Raw genomic sequence first — 21,359 nt, 5'->3', positions numbered from 1 at the left:
GAATGGCATCAACAAACTGGGCCAACTCCAAGGCATTTGAAAATAAATCAGACACCTACATGAGGTGTTGGTTCAATCCAGGCAAAACTAAATGACTTTGCAACTACATTGCAGTAGTCCAAAAAGGAGAACACAAGGACATGAGTGACAGTGAGAAAAGCCTCACTGTGGGGTGAGGAATTGGTGCAAGTTGGGGAGCATTCATATGCTTCAGCGGGTATGGAACACGGCTGAACAAGTTGCTCCAATCTGTAATGTTAACTATTTGACACATAATATTACTGTTTTGGGGGCCAAATGGTTGCCAGTGTACTTCCAGATGCAATTCAAGATCCTGGGTGTCACTTTTAAAATCCTTCATGACATGGGACTGGGTTACCTAAGGGATGGTCAGTCCTCATCCAGATGTTTCTGCCCATCCAATCCAGTCTCAGGAATGTGGGCTGGTGGAGACCAGGAGATGTCTCTTCTCTGCCATAACCATTGCCCTCTGGAACATTCACTCTCTAAAGGAGCGGTCCCCAACTTTTCCAACTTGGTGACCTGGCATGGGGTGAGGACAGGGATTGTTCTGGGGAGTAGTAGGTGCACATGCGCATGCGTACAGCTCCATTTGTGCAAAAGTGGTCATTATTCACCACCCAGAGTCACTGGTTTGAAATGGGTGGCTATACAAATTGAATGAATAAATCAATTAATCCCATTATGTATGTTTGGTGGACGTGAGCATCTGTTAAAAGATACTACTTTTAATCTGTTAAAAGATTCCTACTTTCCTCTTTTCTTTAGTAAGAGTTCATATCTTCTTATACAATATCCATCAGATTTGCTCAGAGATTTGTCAAGCACTTTGTCAATAAATTTTTAAAAGTCCAAATATTGTTTACCAGATCATTGTTATCAATGTATTTGTGATTCTCATAAAAAAACCCTGAAGCTGATTGATGGTATATGAATTACCAGAATTGTTATTAAAAATAATAATTATATGGAATTGTGCAAGATTTTCTTCAGGATTCCCACTTTAATTAAAAATACTGACATCTGATCCATTTTTGCTAGCAGAAATGTAGGTTTGCTTTCCTTACAATGGATATTTTTAATTTCTCCCCAATATATTTTTTTGTTAATAGTTTATGGCTAAAAATGTCATATGGTTGAATTCAGTGAGTAGTTATTATTAGTTGCAATATTTAATTACAACATTTACATTTTGCTGTACTTTAATTCAAAACTAGATTATCTTCCTCCATGTCTAGGTATCTTAAGTGGGAAGAAAGCTCACATAAATGAGTTACGTTTCTAAATAGAAATATATAGGCCTATATTTTTTACTAAAGACCAAACTAAACTAAAAGTATTTAATGTGTAGCTGATAATTTAGTGAAAATCAAGTATGCAACTTTACACAAATCTATCTGTTGCTCCTATAGGTAGTCAAGCTGCTCTGCTTAGCATTATGTATTGACTTTAACTGATTATTATGCAGAAAAGTTTCAGAGTCTTAGGATGGAATAATGTTATATATAGTACTATAGTGGAGACACCTCTTAACATGATGTTCCATTGTCCATCCACTAGCTTTGCCCATGGAAAGTTCCACTTCTTTCCCCTCTGCTTCTCCACTCCACCCTCTAAGCTCCAATACCATAATTAAATTTACAGAGGTAAAAGCAGAGAAAGTTGTAGCAAAAGCAAGCAATAGGCTAGAGGCAGAGTGGGGTGGACAGCTGCTGCTGACTAAACTTCTTTCCTTATTAAATATTACCTACAGTCAAAGAAGTGATATTTTCAGGAGATTTTTTTTCTTTCCCTTATAAACCTTATTCATTTAATTGGAGTTCTTTTTAAACAAATGTTGCCACTGTACATATGTTCTATATAATTAAATCTAATTATACAACTAAATTAATATTAATAATATATTAATTTAGTTCTTTGCAGATGTTGACAATATGTGGGCAACAATGTATTGGCCCAGAACTCATTAATAGACAATATATGTTTGCCCATTATGCTTTTTCCTTTTGGGGTAAGCATTATGCAAAGCAAGGAAAAAAGGAAAAAAAGAGTGAGAAGTAGTGAACAGATATTAAAGGCAGGAAATGGGAGAGAGAAAGAAAAGAAATCTTGCACAAAGAAACATTTTATATATCTCAAAATATTTTATAAATGAGTGAATTTTGTTAAGCATTTATATCATGGGTACTAAAATTAATACATTTGAAATGTTTGTTTTTAGCACTTTGGGAGTCTGAGGGGTGCCTTCCAGTCAATTTTGACCCCTGAACTGCCTGGACTAGCCCTTGCGGTTTCCTTGGGGAGATTTGCAGAAGTGGTTTGCCTTGGCCTCCTTCCTAGGACTGAAAGAAAGTGACTGACCCAAGGTCATCCAGCTGGCTTTGTGCCTAAAGCAGGACTAGGATTCATATCTCACTATAGCAAACTGGCTCTTCTATTTCCATCACTTGGCTCATCCTAAATCTCTGCAAGAACAGAAGAGCAGCTATAGTACTGTTATTCTTCCCAGTGTCAGCAGAGGGAAAGTGGGGAAGAAGTCTTGGTTATGTCAAACACATGTGATAGTAGCACGAAGCAGTTCTCCCTAGTGAGTCGGATTGAACTACCGAGCTAATACACCTCGGAAACTTCAAGGCTCATATTTACTATAATCCGATCCAATGGCTTTAAGGACCCGCCCATTCTTTGCTTTTTCTTGTAATTTTTCTGATAAATTTTACTTCTCAAATTTAAAGTTTCTGTCTAAAGGTTTAAATATTGTAGAGAGACTTAGATGCAGCAACAGAAGCCTGTGAATTAAGCTCCTTTGTTTTCCCATTCTATTGAAAGAAAGGAGAAATGCACCTTGGTACTAATTTCTATCCATAATAGATGATGATTCCCACTGGTGATTCATAACATCCTCCCGAAGCCTCTTTAGTGATATAAAGCCGATGCACGTAAGTACTGGTAATACACCACCAAAAGTGATGCCTGGATTACGCTATAAATCTCTAGGTTAGTCATCTCTCTTTTTTTTTTTTTACGGGAGAAGTAAAAAAGCGCCTAAGCATTTAAAAATCTAATTAATGCATGAAATTAAAAAATTAAAAATAGGATCCACTTTCGATAAACAGTAGGAGCACTGGAAGCTTGAGAACAAAAATCTTCCAAGGGCATTTGCAGCCCCGCCGCTCCAACGCATAAAGCTTGGGAAAACAGCGATCTTTTCCTCCATTCAACTCTACGTACCCGCAAAACCTTAGCCCAAAATTCCATCTCTGTCCGATAAACCACGCCCTCGGCACAGGCTCCTCCCTCTCTAGCCGCCCCGCCTCCATTCGGAGAGTCACTTGGGGCAGAATCGAAGAAATCTCGTTTGTTTTCCTTTCTTTCTCTCTCGCGCGGAGAGTGACGTCACAGGGACGCACAGATTCGGGAAGGAGGTTTTAAATCAGCATGTGCGGGGGCTGCGTGAAGACGGAGTACCCGCCTCGGGTAAGGGGTGGGGGGGGGACTGGCTTTCTATAGGGCAGGGGAAGGGGGTGCAGCCACGTTCCCTTCCCTTTGTCTTGGCTTCCCTATTCCTTGACTTCCTACGAAGTTTGCCCCCCCCTCCCCTTACCAGGGAGTAGATGAGACCCAAAGCAGGCAGTCTGCAGGCAGAATTAATTTCTCCCACGTTCTGTGATGCCTTTATTAAGACCAGCCAAAATGACACCAAACAGTGGACAAAGTGCAATACTAATAAATATATTCCCGGATTTTTTTTTCCCACTTTGGAATTCTCCCCCAGGGCGAAATAAAGTTAAGAATCCTTTTTGTTTGTTTGTTTGTTTGTTTTGGCTAAAGTTTTTTTTCCTCATTCGAACCTGTTGTGGTTGAAAAGGATTCTTATACCTGTGGTGGGCTCTCATTTTCTGCCAAGAGGATGCAGGCCTTTAATTGCCAGCACTTTCTACTCTGTTATACTACACAGCTTCCAGTATTTCTATTGAGTCGTTTATTATATGGGATTCTGGGAATTGTAGTTCACCAATGGGGGGGGAATAGACAACGTTTCTCTCCTAACATGTACTGAGTAATAAAAAATTCTCGAGAAAATGTTTTTTTTCCCCAATATCTGTGTGCTTTCAAGTCAGTTTTTGATTGCTTGGTGACTAATGGGGTGGGGTGGGGCAGAGAATCTTTCCCCCCTCCCCAGGTTGCCATTGCCTCCACCCCAGGGCTAAGAGAAAGTGACTGGGCTAAAGTCACCCAACTGGTTTTGTGCCTGAGGCAAGACTAGAACTCACAGTCTCCCAGTTTCTAGTCTGGTGTCTTAATTGTTATGTAGAATGACTATAAAAGTTATGTGTTTTCAAGAAACTCTGCTAATGATGTGCGATAGGAAATATATTTTCTATTTCTAGTCTCTAAAAGTGAACTGTTCAAAAGATACTTTAACATTATATCTCTAGGTTATGTATGTGTTTTTTTATTTTAACTGTATTTCTCAATGTAATGTTGAAATTATTGACTTGACATCAACCAAACAGAACCATTGCACATTGTATTGAGGAATAAATTGAAAATCAGTAGTACATTTAAAGCCAGAGATGTGCCAGCTGATTAGAAAATTTGAAAAATGCAAGAAAATGACCTCAGTAAAATACAGGATTGTTCTAAGTGGTAGATTGATTGCAGAGTATATGTTATAATCCAAAAAGTCTTTGGTGGCATTATTGTTGTTGTAGTCATTGTTTACTGTAATTTCTCTCTCTGGAATGGAAAAGAATATACCACAGAAGAAACAGTATTTGAAAACTAGGGTCAAGTGGGTTGTTAGATGGATTGCTTGTTTTTGGTATAACTTGTTAAATAAGACTTTCCTTTTTTAAATTATGGTTTATAATATTAAGTGTGAGCCCACATAGGGAGAAGTCAGATTTTAACAGCTTACTATATTATTGTTTAGAACGCTGCTTTGAAATCATTCTATCTGGAAGAAGGTACGTATGGAAATTAGGGCTGGGAGAAATCTGCCAGAATTTCTCATATGTAGAATAAAATAACCAATGTGGAGTACTTAATTAGCTTCTATGTGTTTTTTCTAATCATAATCACTCCCTTGATTGATTTTTTAAAAATATGGGAATTTCTGAATGTAGAATTCTGAAATAATTTGTAAATTTGGCTCTTAAATCAATTTAAGAAAAGATCACTGGCTGTGTTAACATATTCCCCCACCTTTGAACCTTTTAGGGTACTACTTGCTTGGAGAATGGATCTTATTTAATGAACTATGTTGGTTGTATTGAATGCAAAACACGGGATTTTGTGATGATTGTGAACAAAGCAACAGAAGAAGAGGATGGAGAGGAAATTATCACTTATGATCGTAAGATGGCCAGATTCTTCTGTTGTTTATATGGGTGTTCAGAACCTGTATCCAGAAATTTACTGTTGAAAGTTAAATGTGTCTAGACATGCTTTTATATTTGAGACATGTACACATGTATTTCATTCTCATAATTAAAACAAAATGGTAATGAATTGTTATCACAGTTACCTAAATAATGCACTTCAGGATTCTGGGCTATGTCCAGTAATACCTGACTGCTAACAGTTGAGGCATAAGGGTATAGTAAATGAATTTATTCTTCCTGTTCTTCAGCAGAATTTAGGGAATATGGTGGTGTACTACATGTAATTACAAAAGAGAGAACCAAAACTTAAAATTGATCTTTTTTTGATACTATTTGGTCAAAATAATTACATTACTGCCTTCTGATTTCCCAGTCTGGTCTACATTCCTCGGATTGCTTAATGGTCTCACAGTAAAAATATTAATTTTATTTTATTCTGTTTGGCTTTTGGAAATCAGCTAACATCAGCTTGATGCTACCATCAATTTTTCTATGTAATGATTGCTTGTTGCCCTGAAAGAGTGCCATAGACACATTTTAAACAGATTAATATTCTTTTGCAACAGCATCCCACGGCTGAATGTCTCCTAGCCATGTTGTTTTAATGAGCAGACAAGTGTCTACTTGTATTGCTACTCCTTCCTGCTACTCCTTCCTATATTGCCACTTGTGCTCAGTTTCCAGGTATAATCCTGTATATATTTTGCTTTTTCTTCTACTGTATTACTTTTTAGTGAACCAATGTGCAATGCCAGAACATGCCAATTCTCTCATTTTTTTTCCATTGAAGCAATAGCAACGAATGTTTTAGAGAAGTGACGATAGTAGGAATAATCAATAAAAGGAAATTGGGGGGGGCGGAGTGAGGAAAGGTTGAGCTTTCCATAGATTATACCTTTTTAGTATGACTGCTATAGCATATATTATTCTTTGATTCCTATATAAGTGCAAAGGTCTTAAGCAATTTGATTTCTTTTACAATTTAGAGCATAGGTTTCAAGCCTATTTTGTTTTCCTAAATTTCTTTGTTTTCTTTTCAGATGTATGTAAGAATTGTCACCATGTGATAGCCAGGCATGAATACACTTTTGGTGTGGTGGATGATTACCAGGTATAAGAGCCTTTCATTGATCAAGCACTAAATTTGTTTATCTTTTATTTACTTCAACTTTTTATCTTTTTGAGGCTCATGAAGCTTGTTAATTAATTTTCAACATTTAATTCAGTATACTTCCATACTTTATGATGTTGTTAATGAATGGACCACATTTGGTAGTATGTTGTGTGAATCCAGCCTATGTAGTTATTTAGTGGTTATGCTGTACAAACTCAGCCAGTTGGTTTAGTAATATAAACTATTATTAATTTATTAATTCAGCTTGAGTGCTGTCTAAATACAAACTGACTCTGGGCAGATGACAATGGAATAGACCATAAAAACAAGACAAATACATGTGTCCCAAGATAATGCTGCAGAATCCAATCTGAGCCAGTGACCAAGACCAGAGGTTTATTCTTCCAAGCTTTTAGAATCATGCTGGAGCCCATCCTCAGGAAACCTCTCTCTCTCCAAAATGTGTGACCTTCAAATAACCTAGCCCTATGCCTTGAATTGTACCTGGAAGCATACTGTCAACCACTGCAGCTCTTGAAGCAGAGATGTCATATAGGCATACTCGGGTATGCCAATCACTGGTTTTCAAAGGCAACCTCATGTAGAACACATTGCCTTGAGATGACTATGTGTGAATAATTGTCTGAAGGACCATTTCATCCAAAGAGAGAAACAACTGGTACATCAGAGCTGTACAAAGGCTCTCTTGGCCACAGCTGCCACGAGATCTTCAAGCCAGAGTCCAAGAGAAGTTCCAAAACTGCACCATTCTTAAAGGAGGAAGTGGTACTCTATCAAGAGTACACGTGAAAAATCCTTGGGAATATCAAGAGCCACTCAGCCTTAATAGGATTGAGTTGAAGTCAGGTCCTCCCCTTCTAGACCGGCATAGCTCCCAGGCACTTGGACAAGACCTTAACTGCCTCACTTGGTCAGCCTAGTCTTGATAAATATAATTGAGTGTTATCAGCATACTTTTGATACCAAACCCCAAATTGGCTGATGACCTCACTCAGCAGTTTCATGTAATACCGCTGCTTCACAAGCTGTACTTGCTGCCAAATTGCTTCTGGGTACAATTCAAGATGCTGATCATTATCTATAAAAACCTAGATGGTTTATTTATTTATTTATTTATTTATTTATTTATTTATTTATTTATTTATTTATTTATTTATTTATTTATTTATTTATTTATTTATTTATTTATTTATTTATTTATTTATTTAAATTATATGCCGCCCTTCTCCCAAAGGCCTCGGGGCGGCTCACAGAAATTAAAAACAATGACAACAATAAAAATAACTACTAAAATAATCAATTAAAATCTCCCAATTAAAATCACCCATCAGATCAGCAAATTTGTTGGAAAAGCCATGTCTTCAGGTCATGGCAGAAAGAGCGGAGGTCGGGGGCCGTCCGGAGTCCCATGGGTAACCCATTCCAGAGGGCCGGTAGGCCCACAGAGAATGCCCTCATCCTGGGTGCCACCAGCCGACATTGTCTGGCCGATGGCACCCGGAGGAGGGCAGTCCTATGTGAGCGCACAGGGAGGTGGGAGGCAGGCAGAAGGTGGTCCTGCAGGTACCCCGGGCCAATACCATGTTAATAACTTGAGGGACCCTCTGCCTCCCTTAGTATCTACCCAGCCAATTCAATCTGGATGTCATCTCAGGACCCCAGAAGCATGCCTTCTCTGTACAGTGCCTGGCTCTGGAATGAGGTTTCTCCCCAGATCTGAACAGCCACCATCCTACTGGTATTTCAAAGGGCGTTGAAGACTTACTTTTTCAGCAAGGATGACTGAGCCTCCTTTTAACTTGAGTGGTTTTCCTTTGTTCCCATCCAGTTTTGTCATTCTGCAATCTTTACCTTTCTTTTTGTCTTCGTTGTTTTTCTTATTTTAATGTTTTAAATAATTTCTAAACCACCCAGAATTGCTGTGAAGTAGGCAATATATCAATTTAATTTATGGTTCACACAGTCAGTCAGATGTTTAAATTGGATTTGGCATTTTTATCCACCTATTGGGTCCTTCCCAAGGACCTGGGATAGATAGACAAATATTGCTATTTGATGGTGTTAAGGGTATTGTTGCAGGATTTATTTTATGAAAATAAGTGATATTTAATTATATTGCTTCCAAATAAATAATGACTTTACACAATCAAAATCATGGCATCAGATTTTGGCCCAGTTATTGCAAAGTGGTAGTTTTAGCAGTTCCTTGCGAACAACAGGGGGAGATAGAGGGCTTTTATATTTGATACCAATCTGATGTTATACCCACCATATCTTTTAAGGTGTTGGTAAGTAAGTAATTTAAAACATAGTTATTGGAATTTCTGAGAGCTATGATGTAGTATGTCTAGAAGGCCTCAGGTTGAGGAAAGCTAACTGTTGCATCTCATTAAAGAAAAGAATGGATAAGCTTCCTGCAAGTTCTTAGCACGTAGATCTTAATAACTTGAAAATGTTCACTTGTAGGATTGAATTTGTTAAGGTAGGTTTGCTTGAACCATGATCATTGTTACAGCTCATCGATTCCTTGGTTAACACAAATGAATATACTTATGCAGTAAATGAAACAAATTCTCAGTCACCCGGTATAAATATATCTTGTCTCTCTTTCCAGGAATACACCATGCTATGCATGCTCTGTGGGAGGGCAGAAGATTCTATCAGTATCTTGCCTGATGATCCTCATCTGATGACTCCATTGTTCTGAAGTGCCTTGATTTGATTTTTCTCAGCCATTGTATCCTGTGCTAAATGACCGAACCTCATGGAATATGACATTTACAGAACACAAAAGCCGACTGCTCAGTCCATGTGGGAAGTCAAGTGGTATGGGGTCAAAAAATGGTATCTTAGTTTACCATCATCAGAAGTGATCTCTGCAAGCTAAAGGAAGAGAGAGAAAAAGTTTCATTTGCTGAAAGCTTCATAGAAAAGGCAGAACCTCTGCCTGCTGCTTTGGGTCTTTAATGTTTTTTACAAGTCAGAATGCTGTGGTCAGTGTTATTGGCATCGTAGGGAATGCTGTGTTTTGCAGAAAGCTTTGAAAAGGGTCAAAACAGGAGGACCTTTTTGTGACTGTCTACCCCACTGCAATACCAACCAGTGCCCCCAGTTCTCCTATTTGAAAGAGGACTCCCTAAAAGGAAAGAATTCTGATCTGCAGGAGATGCAAAAAATGTATGAGAAATGTTATTGTTATTGCAAAGGTGTTAGGGGAAAATTGCCTTTTCCAAAGCCATCCAGCACACTATGTAGAAATAGAGAAAAGGCAAAACCAGGTTACTTGAGGGATCGTCTCATCCCACTGGGATTGGCCTGTGCCATTTGTGCCAGCAGAGGAGGCATGCTGCGGGTCCTGTCAGCCTGATAATTCCAGCTGGCAGGGTCCAGGAGGAGGGCCTTCTCTGCTGTTGCTCCTGCCCTCTGGAACATCTCCCCCCCCCATGTGAGGTTGGCCCTTTTTGTAAAGGCCTAAAAATGTAGCGGAACAGCGCAATGGAGGTGGTTGGTTGAATAATAATGGATCCCACCTCTCCTCCACATACACCCCACGCTTCCCATGTGTCCTTGGTTTTAATGTCTGATTTTAACTTACGTTTTAACTATATATAATTGTAAGCCGCCCAGAGTTACCCTATGGTAAGATGGGTGACCAATAAATTTAATTAATTATTTAACAGAAAGCTTTAGAGAAGGATAGTACTAGTCCGTGTTTCTCGGCTGTTTCTGTGCCCCAAATGAAAGAAGACTCCATTTTCTTTCCAAGTTTTCCAGAATGTATGGTTGACTCATAGGACAGTCATGTAGCTTCACGCTCATTAGAAAAGGAACAGATGAAGAAATCTTGCTGATTCTAATCTAAATAATTGCATTGATGTGAACTTCCCAAGCCATGGGATACATGCCCTCTGATATGCTAAAGGCAGTTCCTGAGTCAAAGGGGGAAATTATCTTTTGTATTGGCACATCATATATTGGGTGATTTGTTTATAAAGTAAATGAAACAAAGCTGAAAAAAAGTTGGCATTATGGTACTTGTTTGCTTGGATTTCCTTTATCAATAGGACCTTCATTAATTTCATTGGGAAAGATACACATCAGTTCAGAAGATCAGAAAAGGGTAACTTTTTCACAGAACTGTATTTGATTCAGCAAGGCTGCCTTCTGCTGTTCGTTGATGGTGCCAGCCTGTGGTATATGGCCTATTTCAATTAGGATTTCACTGTGAAATTAGGTAGGGAGAGCTGATCTGAGACTAATTAAACTGAAGTTTCATCTTTAAGGAACTTAGTCAAGGGCCATAAATCTTTAGCCACTGAACCGTTTTTTGAATGCAAATTACCTTAAACTGCTATCAGCAAATGTAAGCTTCAGTTCTCATATGTAAAATTAGAAAGGGACCTGGTGTCTGCTAATGGATTCTAGAAGCATTCCTCTCTATGGAAATTGGTCCTTTTAGAAAGACTGTACTGATCCTGATAGTGGTATCTGCCCTTACTGTAACTTGCATTAGCAAACTTCTCTGATGTGGATTGGATGACTGCTTTTTGCCAAAGATTTTGAAGATGATGCATGATTACTTTGCCTGCCCAATGAAGCAACTAGGAACTGATTTTTAACTGCAAGACTAAAACTAAAACGGGTCATCTTGCCAAGCTATTTATGAGCATAGAATATCAAACACTCAAGGCCAGTTGGCATGGTAAATCGGTGGAAGGAATAGCTCTATAATTGCCAGACACTGGAAATAAATTATAAGACTGTCACTTTGGGAAGTATAATAGATCTTGTAACGCAATTCTGGTTACATACTTAATTACAATTTGACCTAAACTGGTATTGTTGATAATCTGCTATCTAAATTATTGAAATGTGCAAAAAATATTTGAATGTATTTAGAAGTTTGTTGTGAAATTAAGATTTCTTTATTCTTTTTGTTAGTTAAGATAGTGAGCACAGGTAATAATTGCTAACCTGCTCGACATCGCTAATGCGTGCTGAAAGCATCGAGGGACATATACATACTTGGTGGTGGTGGCGCTGGGTGAAGGCGGCCGTATGCGGGGTGTGGGGTGGTGGTATCGGGTGCGACGGAATTAGGGCCGTTCCGGAGGACACAGCGGCAGCACCTTCCAGAACACGCTGAAGACCAATTACGCCCCTAAAAGAGGGGCGTGGTAATAAACAAGGGCACGGTCCTAATGAGTTAATGGAAAGATGGGCTATATAAACGCCCCATTCTTGGTGTAACGTAGCACCGATTTCAGTCGTGTTTACAAATCACAGTGTGTAGCCGGATGCGGATGCGAATAAACCAGCGTGCCAAAAAGAGCTGAATAAGGCTGTAGCTGTGTTTTGATTGCGTCTCGCACGGCATTCCTGAGATATAGATGACTTTAATTTTTGTCAAGAGAGCATACAGCATACATATTATCCTCTCTTAATGACCACAATTGAGCCTGGAATTTTGATTGTAAGTCATTGTGGTCATTAAGGGAGTCATCATGTGACCTGACTTGCGTTTATGATCGTTTTTACAGTCATTGTCATTTAGCAAATCCATTCTCGCAAGTGGGTGTTTTTGCCAGAACCAGAAATCAGCCAAAAAACCTTGCAAATTGCGGTCACATGTCTCTGGGATGCTGCAACTGGTCATAAATGCAAGCCGTTTGTCAAGCATCTGAAATTCGATCATATGATTATGGGGTGTGGCTGTGTACAGCAGTCATAACTGTGAGGACGTGTTGTACATAACTTTTTGGTTCCTTCATAAGTGAATGGTCGTTAAGTGAGGTTCTTTGTGCTAAAATAAAGGTAATTGAGTCACAATTGAGTCCATTGTGTCTGAGCCTTGGAAGACTAGCAGCATCTTAGGCAGGATCACAGATTGTTTCAGACAAAACTTCCTAACCATCCATATTGCTTGGTGATAATTTTATCTTAAAATTGTATTGATCTCAGTTCCTGGAATGTTGGAGAAAGTGGAATCACTAATGAGAGTAATGGGTTTATTTTTTTAACTTAAAAGGAGCCCCTTTAGGACCTGACCTTTTGCTTAAAACCATTAGGCACACATTTGTTTTTGTTCTTATGTTTTGCACTTGGTGCTTAAGAAGAAATGTTTCTGGCAGCAAATCAAAATCTGTGAAGAGACTTGGATTACTTTTCTTCTCTTGGCATTTCAGAGTGTGTGAAGACTCCTGAAAACTCTCAGTTCAACATTAGAAGGGACTGATTCAAGAATTAAGGCTTGCAGCTATTCACTGTATTCCGTGTCGGAAGGATGGCTTACGGTGTCCATATTGTATTACTTTATATACTCCCAAAGTGATGGTGGCAGATTTACTGATTTTAATTTTAATGGAGAACAATTGAGCCAGCCTGCAAAAGCTGGACTTGCTCTTTATGGTCCCCAACCTTTGTGGCCCGGTGGGTGAGGAAGAGGGGAACTGGGCCATGTGAGTGGCGGACCGGCACACATGTACATGTGCAACTCCACTCACATGAGCGGCAGGCTGGTGCACATGTATGTGCATGCCAGGCAACCACTCGTATGAGATCTCAATATTCATTATTTCATCCTTATTGGAGATTCTTTTATAACTGATTTTGGTGTTACTTTTTCTGGAATGCATTAGAAAGACCAATGAAGTGAATGGAGTTACATTCATGGCACAGTAAGACTGAAATTCCATGCACAATTACAGGAGTAAGTTTAATTGAATTTAGTGGGACTTCTGACTATGATTGTACTGTATAGTGATATCTCATTAAATTAGCTGGAAATGATTATTTCCTCCCATTTTTAAACACAGATTAATGTGGCCTTTTTGTGGAAAAATTAAGAGTATTAAAAATGAAGATATTCCTTGACGGGAAGAGAATACCCTGCAGATCTTGAGTCCCAGAACCATATCACAGTGTGAGCTTCTTCTATTTCCTATAATACGTTCACCTGAAGACACTGATAAAAACTATTTTGTATCCTTATTATTCAACCATAGTGTTATTGACAAAAGTGGGAGAAACTAGAAGGTAAATTTTGATATGCTTGGCTAGATCGCTCATATCAGTAATGGTGGAGTATATTGTTTGATTGGATCGAACAACAGTCTCCTAGAGAAGCTAGTTTTTCCTTTACTTTCAATACAACCTCTGATTAATTATTTAGGAAGGAGAGAAAAAGAACAGTCCCTTGTAATGAATTTTAATCAGGAGAGTCTGTCTTTCAAACCATCCTCTTTGCAATTAACTCTGCAGATACTCTGAGATCAAAGATGTTGTTTAAGTATGTAATATGTGTGTTACAAGGCATTGCTGGATATACTCCACTGAATTTAATAGGAATTCTGTGGTTGTTGCTATCCATGTGCTCCCTATTCTTCCCATTTTCCAATTAAACTCTTCATCCTTGTGTTATTTTTATTGAGGTTTTTTTAATGCAAGTTCCTTATAGTTCAGAGGTTTGGTGGTAACAAATTTGTAAAATAAATAAACTAAACTATAGACTTGGCTTCATTATTTTAAAAGATAATTTCTTATTAGAGCTTGCTTGACTGGAAAGGCTGCTTGGATATTCAGGATTTGTTACTTAATAATGGTTTGTATTTCTAGGATTTGGGCAGAATTTTACAGTACTGTAAATCCAGACCTTCTCTTTCTGTAATTCCTGGAGCTGAGCTTGAGGGGATTTTGGCAACAGGCTAAGAACAATCTACAGGTAGTCCCTGACTTACAGCCATTAGTGACTGTTCAGAATTGCGACAGCACTAAAAATAGTGACTCTGTAAGTCACTGTTCCTGTAGTGACTTACAGCACGTGACTGTTGCATCATCCTCATGGTCACTTGATCAAAATTTGGGCATGTGGCAACTGGGTATGTATTTATGATAGTTGCAGTGTCATGGGGTAACGTAATTGCCATTTGCAATGTTCTTGGCCAGCTTCTGACAAGGAAAGCCAATGGGGAAACTGAATTTGTTTAACAACCATGTGATGCACATAACTGCAGTGATTCTCTTAACAACCATAGAAAAAAGGTAAAATTGGGCGGACTCACTTAATAACTGCCTTGCTTAGCAATGAAAATTCTGGCCCCATTTGGGGGCCATAAGGTGAGGATTACCTGTAGTTGATTGAGCCAGTTGAGTCTGACACGTAGCAGCTTATTATAAGATTAACACACCCAAAATGTCAGCTTTGGAAGCCATATTAGGCCAGAAGCTTCAATGCTGCCACCTTCTCACGTGTGGGAAAGTAGGAGGGGGGATTAAGGAGAGGGGTGGTGGTTTTTTTTTTATTATTATTATTATTTTTATTTAGATTTATATGCCGCCCTTCTCCGGAGACTCAGGGCAGCTTACAATGCGCTAAGCCATAGCCTTCATTCTTTTGTATATTTATACAAAGTCAGCTTATTGCCCCCACAAACTGGGTCCTCATTTAACCTACCTTAGAAAGGATGGAAGGCTGAGTCAACCTTGAGCCTTGGCGAGATTCGAACCTGCAGTAATTGCAGGCAGCTGGTCTTAATAACCAGCTTAATAACAGAGTGCCTTAGACCACTGTACTACCAAGGCTCTTTAGTAGACATAATAGCATTCTTCCTGTTGGTCAAGCTCAGGGTGATCCAGCATCTGGAGAAGGAGTGGTCAGGGGGCTGGGTAGAGATGGGACGGACGTTGATTGGAGCGTGTGATCGACTGGGAAGTGAGGGGATAGTTTTGGGGGTTTTGACTTACTGAGGGAAAACCCGGGCTCTTTAGATTCGGGTTTTCTCAGATGTGCCAGTTTACCTATTCTAGTAAAGAGAACTTTGGAAAATGCTTGCTTTACTCGGACTTGGGGTTTTCTGGAACGCTGACATAAAAAGCCAGAAAAACTTTGGAGGAATGCCTCCATCAGTAGGTTAAACCCTCCTCCTATTATTCCTTGCAGCTCTTATGCTGCAAAAGGATTAGAATATTAAGTGACTAGCATTAAATCCTTATAAGAAATGTCATCCTAGAGTAATTTAAGGAACCAAGAAGGAATTGGGGCATCTGAAGGCAAACATAGGAAGTAGAGATGTGGATTTTTTTTCCCCCAAAAGTTTTCCAGAATGGGTGTTATTAACGGCAGCTTCATTTAAAAATAAACAGAGCAGAAAGTTCTTCAACTCATTTATTTGACTTGTGAAATCAACAGTACCCAGCAAATGAGAGAGCCAAGGAATCAATACTTTTACACTTTTCAAGCCTCCTCCTTGAAGCTTTTAGAGGAGACTGTCATTCAGTAGAAGTCTGATGTTGCCTCTGCCAGGATGAAGCACCTCAAACACTCAGAAAAAAAAAGAGAGAGAAAATTTGAGTATGCCTGTTTCTTTGGTTCCATCAGGAGAAGAGAAACTTCTGATTACAGGGCAAGGAATCCCTAGTCATTTTTCTGATCTATGTAAAGGCTACTTATATAACGTTGGGGATTCTGCTTTTTTCTTATTTGGCAAGCTTCAGGAGGCGCTGGATATCAGGCTCAATGCTGCTAGTGAGGAACTTGGAGCTGTACCGCTTGAAAGGTTCTCCTTCAGGTCCCACCAGGAACTTCTCAAAGTTCCAGGAGATGTCATAGCGATGCACGGGGCTCCACAGGATGAACTTTGGCTCCAACATGAAGCAGGACGGATTGTCATCTGGGTAAGGGAGTTTATCCTTCAGGTAGGCAAAGACAGGATGGGTGTTGTTGCCATTCACTTCACACTTCTGACAAAGAGTAAAGTTGGGTTCAAACCCAGACCCGGGCCTCACATATTTCAAGCTATGGAGGATCTCTTCATTTGTGCAGTTTTCCTGTTTAGGAGGAAGTAGAAAGCAGGATGAGAACTAAAGCACCCTGCATAGGCGACAAAGTTGGCCTCTCCCTTGCTTGTCTTGAGGGCATCCATGTAGAGTTAGGTGCATTTTGTACTGATTCTACCCTCAAATACAAGTTTCCTTGGTCCTTCACTTAACTGCAGTGATTTGCTCAAGAATCGTGACCAAAACAGTTGTAAAATTGGGTGCGACTCACTGAACAATCGCCTTGCTTCGCAACAGGAATTCTTGACCCAACTGTGATCCTAAACCAAGGACTGCCTGTATATGATAAAGTGAATAGGCATGAACTATGGAGTATTTTGCATATATAATGCAGTTGAGTCCATGTTGTTGAATGCAACAAGAGCAGCATATGATGAAAGTATAGCATGTGTGAGAATAAATGGAATGATTAAAGAATGGTTCAACACCGAACAGACCAGGATATGTGCAAACCCTTGATCCTTTAATGTATTTATGGACAATGGATAGTGTAACAAGTACATAAGGAATGCTTGTGACACTATGGGATATGAATATATAGATAGTCCTTGCTTAACAATCCCAATAGGGACAAAATTTCTGTCACTGACCAAAGTAATCAGGTGAAAAACGAACACAATTGCACCATTTAACAAACAACAGTTCTGGTAGTTCTGGTTGCGGTCATTAGGTGAGGGCTGTACTGTCATTAGGCAAGGACCTCATGCCTCTCTTGCCCTACTGCACATGCCTCTGCTTCAACTCTCCCCTCCTCTTCCCCCATCTCTACCTTTTTGGCCACCTTGTGCTCCACGACTCCTGCCTACCCCTTGCACAGTGACAGGGAGGCCTTGTGTGGAATTGAGAAGGGCCAACACTTGCCTCAGCCAGTTGCATCTCACCAGCAATGGAAGAAAGAAGATGGTGAAGGTCAGCTGGGGGCAGGGGGAGGGGCTGCAGGGGGAGGTAGAGACAAAATGCAGTGCATCCAAAAGGATAGAAATGGGGAGGGGGAGAGATAGATCAGTTAGAGGAATTGAAGTGCCCCTGCAATCAGTATTGCAGGTGGGATGCCGAGCACACCAGTTTTCCTCATGTGACCATGGGGACATTGCAATGGCCATAACTTTGAGGACCAGCCATAGCTACCATTTGTTCAGCATTATCATAACTTCAAGTAATAGATTAACAAATAATAGTTAAGAGGGGACTTCCTATATTTGTATTTTTGGATGCGGATAATGCTGCATTGCTGGCTTGCTGGAACTTTAATGATTTGCAACCAATACTAGATAGATCAACACAAGGAAAATGAATCTGAAAATTAATGCCTCATAGAAAAGATAATAATGCTTGACAGAGAAAATGGTTCATTTAATGACCGTTCAAAGTTACATCACTGAAAAAAGTGACTTATGACCCTTTTTCACACTTAAACATCCATTGCAGCATCCCCATGGTCACGTGATCAAAATCCAGATGCTTGGCAATTGGTTCATACTTATGATTGTTGCAGTATCCCAGGGTCATGTGATTCAACCTTCTAACAAGCAACATCAGTGGGGAAACTAGTTTCACTTAACTGTGTTACTGCAGTATTCACTTAAATGTGGCAAGAAAGGTCATAAAATGGGGCAAAACTCATTTAAATGTTTCACTTAGCAACATAAATTTTGGGCTCAATTGTGGTTATAAGGGGCGTGCATAAGCACACCAGCGGCTTACCTTCCCTGTCCTAATGTTCCCTTTTATTCGTATCCATTTCATGTATTCATAATGACGTTTATACTTATGTCTGTTATCTAATACATGCTTGACAAAAATAAATAAATAAACTACATAAATAAAAAAATAAGTTGAGGACTACCTGTATTACTATTCCTGATCTTCAAAGTCTGACAATTGAAACTAAATTCTTGTATAGAATATTGGCTCTATGTACTGTATATACACTGTATATACACAGTGAAAAACTAAAGACAGTAGGTGTATCTGTGTACCTTGATAGATCATATGCTAAAGCTGGGGAAATGGAGAAACTGTAAGATCTGCAAATGCTTCTAGAAAAGTCCTGGGTAGCCAGTGGTTTATTGTGTTGAATGTTGAAAGACCATGCTTTTGCCTATTTTATTATATGGAAATGAGTTAGGGATGTCAGAACAAGCATAAAAGTTAAATGAAGTGGAATAGGTTGTTTAAGAAGCGTTTATGTTACAACACAATGGATAAGGTGATGAATTAATGAGGATTGAATACAAAAGTGAATGACCAATATGAAAGATTTTAACATGATTTCATCATATAAAGAGAATAAATAAGGACCAAGTTGCAAAACAAATACAAGAAGGAAACGTGAATGGGTTTAGAGAAACGGGAAGGCCAAGAAAGTTGTGGATGGATGGAATTGGTGAGATCCAAAAGAAAAGAAGAGAGGTGAGAAGTTTAACAGATAAAACACAGCATCAAATTGATGTATGAGTTTGGTGGAAATGAGAATAGCTTCAAGAGCAGAAGGATTTCTTATTGATATAGATTAGATTTCCTTTTTTCTCTTATACCATCAATGATCAAATATCTAATAATTCTTTATCTTCTCATTATTTAAGTTGGCCATATTTATCCATGTATTGTCTATCCTTTTCCTTATAACAGCAAATCCCCCACAGTGCCAGATTCTCTTAAGTTCAACCCAGCGTGAGAATTGAAATCAACCACATTTCATGGACACAAAATTGGAAAAGGTTGCCCAAGATAATTTGGTTCAAGAGTGACGTTCAGAGGAGTAACGTTAACCAAAAACATAATTTTGATCTTAAATACTGTGATACACATTTTAAATAGCACTTTCTTTGTTATTAACAAAACTCTCCTTTCAGAAACAGGGAAAATGTTTTTAAAAACCCGTATCTCTGTAAAAAAACATGCTTTTTTCTAAATAGCAGAAGCAGCACAATGTCTGCTTGATTAATGAACTTTACATTGAAATGTGTTTATGGAGCAACTTGTTGCTCTCTTTTAAGAATCTTTCAGGGTTGAACAATGTATTGTGCTCTGTCCACTCCTTTGACCTTTTCAGATGAGTAACATCCCAGCAAGGGGAAATGAAAAATATGTCAGTTATAGAATACAAGTGTTATCTGATCTCCCTATTGTATATAGGTCCCACCCTTCCCAGCTCCCAAGTTAGTGAGTACAGGATAAAAATCCTGGTTTCTAAAAATGTAACGAAGAAAGAACCACCATTTCTCAATTGAATAGAAACTGATTTTACAGTTGCAGAGGAAAGAACCACCTATTGTCACAAAAAGTCATGAATAGAGAGCGAATTAAAGGACTTACCTGGTAGCCAAACTGATTGCAAGGAAAACCCAGTACAACCAGCCGTCGAGGGTATTTGCTCTGCAGCTGATTCATCTGGGTGTAATCCCTCACTGTAGTGGCTCAGAAAGATGCCACATTCTCTATCAAAACCACTCTTCCCCTGAAATTGTTGAAATCCACTTTCTCTCCTTGGAGATCAGTGGCACTGAGATCGTAGAAAGATTTGGCTATGGGTGTCATCATTGTGTAGAGTAGATTGAAAGGGGAGCAATGTGAGATGCTTGCAGATATGGTTATCTGCTTCAAGTGCTCTTCTGTATACTCATATGCTGGGTTGCACCAAGGCACCTTTCTTCATAGGGTAATCTGCAGAAGGTGGAGCCCCTCTTTGTTACTCATCTAGCTCTTTCCTGATTGGGAACAAAGCAGCAGGTCAGGGTGATATGAGTTCCATTGCAAGCCTGCAATCTAAGCCATTGTGATACTTTGGACAATCCTCAATAATTCATGCTGCTTACAACAAAAACACTCACTTTAAGTGATCGATGGAATCCATGAGATGCAACAACTTTTTTTTTCCTTTGAATTTCAGGGCTTTGTAGAGAATGAAGCCATGCCTGGCATTTTAAGTTTTCCAAAGAAAAGTGGAAGTCAAGAGGAAAAAATTGTTGACTTTTTAAAGTCATATAAGTGACTATGTGGATATATAGCTAGGAATTTTATCGTAGTTGTACCTTTGGCTCAAGAGGTGGCAACCTGGAGTTCAACATTCTTAGAAGATACCACTTGAGACCATAAACCAAAAAAAACGAGTGTGGTTGTGTGAGAGGCATTGCTTCTGATTAGACTTGGGTTGATAGAAATCCACAATTTTGGATATTTAGGGGTAGGCAAAGAAAGCAGATTCTGGAGCAAGGCTATTTCCTAGTGAGAACATCTCTTTTTATGAATGTATGTGGGAGCCATTCTGGAGGTTGTTCTGGGGAATCACTCCATTGAAACGTCTGAATAATATCTATGAAGTTTTTCATAATAGTCACATTTTTCTTGGCGTTCCAGCACAAGTAGGAATAAAGAACTTGCACGTCCCATATGACTGAAATTATTTAAGAGGAAAAATAAAACAGCTTCTCTATGACAAAATATGCCCTTGATATGAACAACCAATCAATCTCCTGCAGGGTCATCCAGCCACTTGACGGATAGTTTATTTTGATAGGTGTCAACAATTACTAGCCCTACACAGTAGATACAGCTATAAACCATTTATGACAGATATCTGTTCATTTTGCATTCTATAACAAAAGTGTTTTAGTGAAAAAGATTAAAATAACTGTTTACCTTATGAAAAAAAAAAGATTTCTACATATATTCCATGTACAGTTCTTATTTCTATATTTTAAATCAACTGAAAATGGTGAGCTTCCTTAAATTGAAGGCAGACCTGACCTGTTCTGAGAATTGCAACACATCTGAAAAGAAAAATGACACATCCTCTTTCCTAGCCAGATAATGAGAGCCCTTTTGCTTCTCCTGGCACAAGAACATGCACTGAATTATTAACTATTGGATCAGATTCCCGGAGAGCTAAGGAGGGAGAGGGAAGACGTGTAACCAGAGCCCAGTAATCAGATATGATTTTCTAAAGAGGGAGGAAAGCCAACTCTTATTAATGCACGTTC

General features: G+C 39.0%; 2 protein-coding genes across 2 annotated transcripts; one reads left to right on the top strand and one right to left on the bottom strand.

Moving 5' to 3' along the window:
- The first annotated feature begins 3,328 nt into the window (after positions 1-3,328).
- CHURC1 (churchill domain containing 1) lies at positions 3,329-14,049 on the top strand. Its single transcript, XM_034433850.3, has 4 exons — positions 3,329-3,498; positions 5,245-5,380; positions 6,449-6,519; positions 9,158-14,049. The coding sequence occupies exons 1-4, from the start codon at positions 3,460-3,462 to the stop codon at positions 9,248-9,250; spliced, it is 339 nt and encodes a 112-aa protein (XP_034289741.1). The 5' UTR covers positions 3,329-3,459; the 3' UTR covers positions 9,251-14,049.
- Positions 14,050-15,880: 1,831 nt separating this feature from the next.
- Positions 15,881-19,978, bottom strand: GPX2 (glutathione peroxidase 2). The gene is made up of 2 exons (XM_034433849.2): positions 19,696-19,978; positions 15,881-16,368 (listed from the first exon to the last, which is right to left on the bottom strand). Exons 1-2 carry the CDS (start codon positions 19,918-19,920, stop codon positions 16,018-16,020), a joined length of 576 nt encoding a protein of 191 aa, XP_034289740.1. The 5' UTR covers positions 19,921-19,978; the 3' UTR covers positions 15,881-16,017.
- Between the last annotated feature and the right edge of the window lie 1,381 nt (positions 19,979-21,359).

This window comes from Pantherophis guttatus, chromosome 1 (genome assembly GCF_059756535.1).
Source record: "Pantherophis guttatus breed Tessera chromosome 1, ASM5975653v1, whole genome shotgun sequence".
NCBI lineage: Eukaryota > Metazoa > Chordata > Lepidosauria > Squamata > Colubridae > Pantherophis > Pantherophis guttatus.
Note: the sequence above shows the minus strand (reverse complement) of the source record. Positions and strands in the feature narration are given on the sequence as shown.